This window comes from Orycteropus afer, unplaced genomic scaffold, assembly GCF_000298275.1.
Source record: "Orycteropus afer afer isolate SDZICR_OR568_19922 unplaced genomic scaffold, OryAfe1.0 scaffold00034, whole genome shotgun sequence".
Taxonomy (NCBI): Eukaryota; Metazoa; Chordata; class Mammalia; order Tubulidentata; family Orycteropodidae; genus Orycteropus; species Orycteropus afer.
Window position 1 is genome coordinate 13,798,018 of NW_006921621.1, and position 10,636 is coordinate 13,808,653.

Consider the following 10,636-nt stretch of genomic DNA (forward strand, 5'->3'; position numbering starts at 1 on the left):
CACCTAACAGACCCAGCTTTGTGCTGATCCTGATTTTTATCCCTCATGAATTTAGACAAGCCTTTATGCTGCAGCACACTCGGGAGCGCCAAGAATTGCCAGCAACCACTAGAAGCCGAAACAAAGAAGGACCTCCCCTTAGAACCACACTTGAATTTGGACTTCTAGACACCTAAACTGTGAGAAAATAAATTCTGTTATTTAAAGCCACCCACTTGTATTTTTTGTTATGACAGTACTAGATAACCAAGACATTCTCTAAATGTCTCTCTGAAAATCCTACTCACAAACTTTGCCCCACCCTCTTGCTGGAATTCAAAAGGTCTCTAGGTTTAGGAGTTCAGGTGGTGTAGCACCTAAGGCATTTGACTGCTAACCAGAAGGCTGGTGGTTCAAACCCACCAGCCACTCCTCAAAAAGAAAATTGGGCAATCTACTTCCGTAGTGATACTGCCTCAGAAACCCTAGGGGGAGTTGCTATAAGTCGGAACTGATTCAACGGCAGTGAGTTTGGGGTTTTTTTGTTGCTGTTGTTGCTATGTTTTTTACAGTCTATGGACTCCTCTAGAGGAGAAAAATTATAAACAATTGATATTTTTATAAAGAAGAAAGAATATAAAACACGATGAGAGAACTCACTTGGGAATTGGTGGAAGAGGCTCAAGTGGAATAAATGTATCAAATTTCTTTTCATAAGGCACTCTGAAAAATAGGAAAGGCAACCAAAATTGGTATAGCTTCTATGACAAAGAGATCAGTATGTCATTGTGTTTAATAAAATGGATTATTTTCTATTATTAATTTTCATGTATAGGCTTCAAACTATAATGGCCATAATTTTTCATCATTTTAATAAACATAATTAAATCACACAATTTATTTTTAAAATAGTATTTTAAATGTAATACACCAACTGCTTTTAATTTAATGAACTTCTTTTCTCCTCAACACTTTGGGCTAAGTTTAGTTCTAAGTTTAAGCCAACCCAAATAGATACCACTAACTCCTCGGAAGGAAGGTTGGGCAATCCTACTTCTGTAGTGATACTGCCTCGGAAACCCAAGGAGGGGTCACTATGAGTCGGGGCCAACTCGATGGCATATAACAACAACAACAACTAAACAATCAGTATGAACAATGAAAAGTCTTCAATTTTGTGATTTAACAATAAGAACAAAATTAAAAACCACTTCTAAATTATAATCAAGATCCTGTGTATTTCGACTATACAGGCATGCATGCATACATTAATTAGATGTGAAAGATGTTTTAAATTTTCACCCAATTTTGTCCTATTGGGATCTATCTACTTTAAAAAATAATAATTTATATATATATAGCAGAGAGATACACAATTCTTTAAAGTTAGCTAATTAACCCAGCTATTGATAAACACTTACACTGAAAACATCACTGATGGAAGAGTTGATCCCATTTTGTGGAAATCTTTACTCTGTTCTGGGTACATATATGGATTATCCCCTGGAGTTAACTTTGGAATTCCATTCCTAGGATCAATATCTGTGAAAGATGTTTGAAAATGAAATCATACAAAGGGCTGAAGATGACCCACAGATTGCTCTAAGTATTGATATGCCAATGGTAAATAAAATGATTTAGTATTTTATTATGAGGTCCATAGGTTTCTTAAGGTTAATGTCCACCTTGGGACATTTATTTTCTTTAAAAAATGTTATTATGATTGCCAGTAAGATGGAAGAATAGACAGACAAGTTACACACACCCTCTTCAACAAATAAAAATGAAACCAAATTACAAGATATACAGAAGATAATCCTGGAGCCCTGAGCTTTGAAAAAGAGTATACAGAAGTGGATTAGGCACCAACTAGTGGGAATCTGAATGAAAACAGTGAGTACAGAGACAGTCGAAGCTGTGAACTGTCACCTACTCTGACTGGCCCAACAGCCTGAAATTTCCAAGTGGGACCTGAGAATTGACCTAAAGATCAGCCCTGGTCACCAAGGGCTGCAGAGACAACTGCTGGTGGCCTATGACTCGGAAGGGAAACAGCAAGGTGGGAGATAACCCAAACTGTGGACTTTTAATGATCTGGAGGGCACAGCCATTTTGATTATTTACAAGCAGCAGTTATTTTGATATTTAAAGTGACCAAGGGCACAGCTATTTTGAGTGTTTACAAGTGGTGGCCATTTTGGATATTTAAAGTGACCGAGGGCACAGCTATTTTGAATCTTTACAAACGTAGCCATTTGGGATTTTAAAGTGACAACATTCTCATCTGGATTCCAGGGACCTAAGAATAGACCCCATTTGCCAAGGGCAGCAGGGACATAAGGGAGGCTGGCAATGGGAAAGGAGACAGGTGGTGAGTGTATAAGTGTTGCCAACTAGTGAATAGAGGCATACAGCACAGTACCCTGCTTATGTAGATAACACACAAACAAAACAAAACAAAAATTGCAGACAAGTCACTCCAACATACAATCACCAATTAAATATAAACACAAAAATGTCACAATGCCTTGGAGGCAACAGAGCATCACAGTACACACAAAGAAGCAAGATAAATATGAAAGAGGAACAAAGGACCAGGACACAGACCCAAAACACATCCCTGAGGAAGATGCAGCATTGGAACTCTCTGATAAGGAATTAAAAATAATTATATTTAGGTACCTTCAACGAATTGAGAGACAGATCAAGGAAAACACTGACAAAAAGGAGGAAACACAGAGAAGACCCTAGAACAATTTCAAAAGACAATACAAAAACAAAATGACAAAATAAATTAAAAATGATACAAAATCTACAGACAGAAATCCAGAAGATTAATACTAAGTTTTCAGAAATAGATAATGCATTGAATGGGCAAAGGAGTAGAATTGAATCAATGGAAGACAGAATTAGTGAGATTGAAGCCAAATATCTCAATACTTCTTTGGAAAAAGATCAATCAGAAAAAGATTAAAACAAAATTAAGAAAGCCTAAGGTTCATGTGGGATACCATCAAAAGGAATAACCTATGTGTAATAGGAATTTCTGAACAGGAAGAGACAAATAAAACCACAGAAAAAATAGTTGAAGATTTGTTGGAAGAGAATTTTCCTGGTGTGATGAAAGATGAGAATATATCCATTTAAGAAGTCCAACAAACCCCAAACAAGACAGACCCCAAAAGAAAATCACCAAGACATATCATCATTAAATTTTCCAAAACCAAAGACAAAGAAAGAATCCTGAAAGTAGCATGGAAAAAACAAAACGGTGCCTACAAGGGGCAAACAATAAGACTAAGCTCAGATTTCTTGGCAGAAACCATTCAGGCAAGAAGACAATGGGTGGTATATATAAAGCCCTGAAAGAGAAAAATTTCCAAACAAGAATTATATACCCAGCAAAATTGTCCCTCAAATATGATGGTGAAATTAGGGGTTTTCCAGATAAGCAGAAATTAAGGGAATTTTTTAAAACCAGACTGGCCTTACAAGAGATGCTAAAGAGAATCCTTTGGACAGAGAACCAACAACAGCAAACATTAACTGAGCATTAGCACACATGATGTCATAACCCAGAAACCAATTCAGTTATAGAAGTATCCAAAGTAAATAAGCCTACAAGATTGAAAGCAGGGAACCAGAGACATCAATTGATAAATGAGGACAACTACAAACCAAAAAGAGGGAAAAAAAATTATGTAGTTACAGAACTTCTAAATGGTAGGGAAGTCAAGACAACTATAAGACAGAATGGACTGTTCTAAACTTGGGAAGAAAACTATAAATCACAGGGTAATTTCAAAGAAAAGTGATAAACTTTCACATCAAAATGAAAAAGAGGACCAGCACAAATATTCAACAAATACTAAAACAATAGCAATGAAGAAAGTAATAACACAATTCATAAACAAAACAAACTTAGCATAGAAAATTATATAGAACAAAGAAATCAACACCATGAAAAAGCATGTAATAAAATGACAACAACAAATTACAATAGCAAAAAGATAGAAACAACCTACTTGCCCATCAACAGTAGAATGGGTAACCAAACTATGGTACATATACACAATGGAATACTATGCAACCCTGAAGAATAATGGAGAGTCAGCAAAACACTGCATAACATGGATGAACTTGGAGGACATTACGCTGAGTGAAATAAGTCAATCACAGACGGATAAATATAGTATTTGTTCGTTGTTGTGGAGGGTTAAGGAAAGGTTTATATATGGAAGGAAACCTTCTTTATTGGTTGCCAGGGGTGGGAGGGGAGGGGAGGGAACACTGAAAAAAAAAAAGAACACATTGACCCATGTCACTTTAGTTTTGTGTATTTCATTGTAAATAAATTATATTTCAATAAAATGCATTTTTAAAAAATGTTATTATGATTACTCCATCCTGAGAACAAGAATAGGCTTAGGTCTGTTATGGGTTGAATCATGTTCCTCCAAAATATGTTTTGGAATCCCAATCCTCGTGCTTGTGAATGCAATTCTGTTTAGAAAATGATATATATTTTTTTAAGTTAATGAGGCCGTATCAGTATAGGGTATGTCCTAAACCTAATCACTTCTTCATTATAAAAAAGAGTAGATTATATACAGATACAAGCACACAGTACTAGGGAAGAAAGGTTCCGTTTTAACATCCTCTGCAAGCCAAGGAACCAAGAAATACCTAGGCTTCTGAAAAGGAAGGAATTGACCCAGCAAGGACCCTGTTTTGGACTTTTAGCCTCCAGAACTGGAGAAAATAAATTTCAATTCTTTAAAGCCACCCACTTGTGGTATTTGAGTTACAGCAGTACTAGATAATAACTAAGACAGGTTCAGATAGGATACTTTGGTTTAAAATGTTCTGTTGTAGAATTGGGAGCTCTGGTAGTGTAGTGCCTAAAGCATTTGACTGCAAACCAGAAGGCTGGCGGTTCAAACCCACCAGCCACTCCTTAGAAGGAAGACTGGGCAATCTACTTCCATAGAGATACCACCTCGGAAACCCAAGGAGGGGTTGCTATGAGTCGGAACCGACTCCATGCCAATGAGTATTGTAGAATTATGGAACTCATGAGATAAGTAGATATCTAAACAATAACTGAGTATTTGGTGATATTAAGGAATTATTATTATTGTTTTAAGATATAAGAATGGAAATATGGTTATGTTAATAAAAAAAATCCTTATTTATATTTGTGAAATGTAGGATGTCTGGAATTTGCTTTAAAGTAATCCATTGGAGGGGCGTAAAATGAAGCCATGTTAGCCATGTGTTGATCACTGAAGCTAAATGATAGGCATATGGGGTTTCATTATGCTATTTTCGCTTTGGTCCATGTTTGAAATTTTCCTTAACAAAAAGTTTGAATAAAGGCGAGATAGTGACTACTACTGGAGTGTGGGAGGAAAGGTGTTGGATTCAGAGAGGGGCATGTTGGAGGCTTCAGATATAAAGGTAATATTCATTTTTCATGTAGGGTCAGATACATTATTTCCAATTTAAGGATGAGAGAACTGAAACTTAGGGAAGTCAAATCACTTCTCCAGGATACTTCTCCAGTCAGTAACTGGTGGTACCAGAGGTTGAACGTGTTGTTGATCCTACTCTTGCCTTGATGTTATCTTTATCCTCTGTGTACAAAGCATTTCCCATACCTCACCATTCCTCTATGTGTGCTCCCTTCATTTTTTGGTTTGTTTTTCTTAATTGTCTTTTTTTTTTTTTGTATTCAACATGCACTCTGAGAATACCTATTTCTTAAACAAAATGAGAAACACATAAGTGTTTGTAGTGTTTTTTTTTTCTAAGTATTCAACAAATATTTCATAAATATCCTTTTGCATTTACTCAGTATTTATAAAAACTATAAACAAGACAGAAGGCGGGAGGAAGGGAGAATGAAAAGAATAATAAACACAAAATTCAGGACTTTTTAATCATCATAATAGTCCCATTATATTATTTATATATATATAATGGGAGCTCTGGTAGCATAGTGGCTAAGGCACTTGACTGCTAACCAGAAGGCTGGTGGTTCAAACCCACCAGCCACTCCTCAGAAGGAAGATGGGGCAATCTACTTCCATAGTGATACTGCCTCGGAAACCCAAGGAGGGGTCACTATGAGTCGGGTCCGACTCGACGGCACACAACAACAACAACAATATATATAATATTATACACACACACACACACACACATACACATACGTACATACATACATACATACATACATACATAAAATCAAAACCGAACTCACTGCTGTCAAGTCAGATCCAACTCACAGTGACCCGTACTTGGGTTTCTGAGGTAGTATCCCTACGGAAGTAGATTGCCCAATCTTATACACATATACATATACATATACATACATACATATATATATGTATGTATGTATATACGTATATATATACATATATGTATATATATATAATTTTTTTTAACCAAGCTAGGTATTTTCCCTCTTCTCCCGTTCCATCCCTAGTAACCAACAAAGAAAATTTACTTCCATATATAAACCTTCCCTTCAAAATCCATCAGAATGGATTTTGGCCCTTTGTCAAAGATCAGCTGACCAAAGGTCAATGGATCAATTTCTAGCTTCTCAATTCTGTTCCACTGGTCTACATGTCTGTCATTGAATCAACACCAGGCTGTTTTGACTACTGTGGCTGTGGAGTAGGATTTGACATCTGGGAGTATGAAACCTCCTACTTTGTTCTTCTTCAGTAGTGCTTTGCTTATCTGAGGTCTCTTTCAATTCCATATAAAATTAGTGATTGGTTTTTCCATGTCTTTAAAGAATGTTGATGGAATCTGGGTTGGAATTACATTAAATGTATAGATTGTTTTGGGTAGTATTGACATTTTCACAATGTTCAATCTTCCTATCCATGAGCATGGTATGTTCTTCCACTTATGTAGATCTCTTATATTTTTTTAAGTAGTGTTTTGTAGTTTTCTTGGTATAGGTCTTTTGTGCTCCTGGTAAGATTAATTCCCAAGTATCTTATCTTTTTGGTAGCTATTGTAAATGGTATTGATTTTCTTATTTCCTTTTCAGAGACCTCTTTGCTGATGTAGAGGAATTCAACTGATTTTTGTCTGTTGATCTTGTATCCTGACACTATGCTAAATCTTTCAATAAATTCCAGCAGTTTTCTTGCTGAGTCTCTTGGGTTTTCTATGTATAGTATCATATCTCCTAAAAATAGGGATAGTGTTATTTCTTCCTTACCAATTTGGATGCCTTTGATTTCCCTTTCTTGCCTTATTGCCCTGGCTAGGACTTCCAATACAATGTTGAACAGAAGTGGAAATAGATGGCATCCTTGTCTCATTCCTGTTTGCAAAGGGAATGGTTTTAGTCTCTCTCCATCGAGAATAACGTTGGCTGTTGGTTTTGAATATATGTCCTTTATTATATTGAGGAATTTCCTTTCTACTCCTATTTTTCTGAGAGCTTTTTTTGTATCAGGAATGGGTGTATTTTATCAAATGCCTTTTCTGCATCGGTTGATATGATCATGCAATACTTTTCCTTTATTTTACTTATGTGATGGATTATATTGATTGTTTTTCTCATGTTGAATCATCCCTGCATACCTGGTATGAATCTCACTTGCTCATGATGTATTACTTTTCTAATATATTGTTGGAGTCTATTGGCTAGGATTTTGTTGAGGATTTTTGCATTTATATTCATGAGGGATATTGGTCTATAGTTTTTTTTTTTTTTTTTTTAATTTCTAATGGTGTCTTTGCCTCGTTTTGGCATCAGGTTTATGCTTGCTTCATAAAATGAGTTTGGGAGGATTCTGTCTTTTTCTATGTTCTGAAATAGTCTGAGTAGGATTGCTGTCAGCTATTCTCTGAATGATTGGTAGAATTCTCCAGTGAAACCATCTGGGCCAGGACTTTTTTGTAGGAAATTTTTTTATGACCTGTTCAATTTCTTCTTTTATTATGGGTCTGTTCAAATTTTTCACCTCAGTCTATGTTAGTTTAGATAAGTAGTGTGTTTCTAGAAATCTGTCCATTTCTTCTAGATTTTCAAATTTGTTGGAGCACAGTTCTTCATAGTACCCTTATATTATTCTTTTTATTTCTGTTGGTTCTGTTGTGATGTCACCCATCCTTCTTTTCTTTTGTTAAGTTTGCCAGTGATTTGTCAATTTTATTAATCTTTTCAAAGAACCAATTTCTAGTCTTGTTGATTTTTCTATTGTCTTTCTATTTTCTGTGTCATTTATTTTTGCTCAAATCTTTATTATTTCTTTTCTTCTGGTGACTATAGGCTTTTTCCTCTGCTCTTTTTCTAATTGTTGGAGATGATGAGTTAAGGTGTTGATTTAGGCTCTTTCTTCATTTTTGATGTGTACATCTATTGTTATCAATTATCCTCTGACCACTGCTTTTGTTTTGTCTCAAAGATTTTGGTATGTTTTGTTTTCACTCTTGTTTGATTCAAGGAATTTTTTAATTTCATTTTTTATTTCTTCTATTACTCAGTTGTTTTTAAGGAGGGTGTTTAGTTTCCATGCATTTGCTCTTTTTCTGTTGGTCTCCTAGTGTTGATTTCTAATTTTATAGCATTGTAATCTGAGAAGATGCTTTGCAGTATTTCAATGTTTAAAAATTTATTAAGGTTTGCTTTGTGGCCTAACATACAGCCTATCCTGGAGAATGTTCCACGTGTGCTGGAAAAGTATGCATATTGTGCTACTGTTGGATGAAGTGCTCAGTAGATGTCTATAAGGTCAAGTTGGTGGATTGTATTGTTCAGTTCTTCTGTGTCTTTGTTGAATTTTTTCTTTTATTTGTGCTACTTTTCATTGAAAATGGTGTATTAAAGTCTCCTGCTATTACCGTGGAATCATCCATTTGTCTTTTCAATTCTATTAAAGTCTGATTTATGTACTTTTGGGGCTGTTTCATTGGGTGCATAGATATTTATTATTGTTATGTCCTCTTGTTCAGTTGGTCCTTTAATCATTGTATAATGCCCTTCTTTGGCTCTTATCGTGGTTTTTGTCATAAGATCAATTTTATCAGAGACTAATATGCCATTCTTGCTCTTTTTTGGTTGCCATTTGCTTGATATATCTTTTTCCAACCTTTTATTTTTAGTCTATTTTTGTCTTTGTCTCTAAGTTGTATCTTTTGTAAATAGCATATTGATGAGTTGTGTTTTTTTTATACAGTCTGCAACTCTCTGTCTCTTGAATGGTGCATTTAATCCATTTACATTCAGTGTAATTATTTACAAGTATAAATTTGTTGCTGTCACTTTGTTATGTGCTTTTTCATGGTGTTGTTGATTTATTTGTTCTATATAATTTTCTGTGCTGAGCTTATTTTGTTTATGAATTTTGTTTTCATTTCCTTCATTGCTATTGTTTTAGTATTTACTAAATATTTTTGCTTCTCTTCTTTTTTACTTTAATACAAAGGTTTATCATTTTTCTTTGAGATTATCTTGTGATTTATAGTTTTCTTCCCAAGTTTAGCACAGTATGTTCTCACAATTGTCTTGACTTCCCCATTCACTTTTGATATATACTTGCAGCTGACCCAGTTCTAGCCAGTGAAACATCAATGGAAGGAAGTCCAAGGAGCATATGGGAAAGCTTTTCCTTCTTTCGAAAAAGGGCAGGTATCACAATAGAGTTTCCTCTTCTTTTTGTGTTGAATACAGATGTGATGCTTGGTACTGCAACAATCATCTTTTGACCACGAGATGACAAGCATAAAGACAAAAAGACTACAAATTATGCCACATAAAGACAAAGTGAACCTAGATCCTCGAAGAAATCACTGGACAACCAGATCACACAGCCTACTAGATTTCCAAGCTTCTTATGAAGCACACAGTAAATATTGTACGGTTTAAGCCTCTCATAGTTTGGTTTTTCTCTTACTTGTACCAAGAGTATTCTTAAATTATATACAGCTAAACTTAGTTGCTGCTTGGTTTTTCTCAGTCATTTCCAATTTAAACTAGTTAAAGAAATTCTTCCCCTTCTATCCTATGACTGCATCTCAGTTAGGAGTGGGAGATAGGAGGTGTGCAAAGCAGGTTTATATAGCATCAGGCATTGACCAGTTGCCAGCAAGTCAATTCTAACTTATAGGGACCCCGTGAGTAGAACTGTGCTCCACAGGGTTTCCAATGGCTCATTTTTTTAGAAGTAAACACAAGGTCTTTCTTCCAAGGGGCCTTTAGATAGAATCGAACTTTCAACCTTTTGGTTATCAGCTGAGCATATTAACCATTTGTACCACCCAGATACTCCATCAAGGCATTAGTGGACGGCTTTGTGTCCTGGATCACAGTCTGCACACTGGTATGCACAGTGCACTAATGTGCACAGTCTGCACATTGCCCCTCTCATCTCTGCTAGTCTGTAAGAGTCAGCATACATGGAAAAGTCATGCTAGTCTCCTGATGTCTGCTAAAATGTCATCTGGGAAAAGGGGCACGATGGCGGACTAGGCAGAAGGACTGCACAGACCCTCTTCAACAAAGACAAGGGAAACCAATTGACACAGACACAGAAGATAATCTTGGACCCCTGAGCCTTGAAGGGAAGGATACAGAAGTAGACTAAACCTCAACTAGCAGAATAATTTGCGTGAAAATACCAAAAAA

At 35.7% G+C, this 10,636-nt stretch overlaps 1 protein-coding gene across 1 annotated transcript in view; it reads right to left on the reverse strand.

Moving 5' to 3' along the window:
• Positions 1-10,636, reverse strand: part of SPATS1 (spermatogenesis associated serine rich 1) — a 43,281-nt gene that overhangs the window by 18,536 nt on the left and 14,109 nt on the right. The window contains exons 5-6 of the mRNA XM_007936302.1: positions 1,401-1,521; positions 640-702 (exon numbers count right to left, since the gene is read on the reverse strand). Coding sequence (XP_007934493.1) covers positions 640-702; positions 1,401-1,521 — 184 coding nt within the window. The remainder of the gene's footprint in view (positions 1-639; positions 703-1,400; positions 1,522-10,636) is intronic.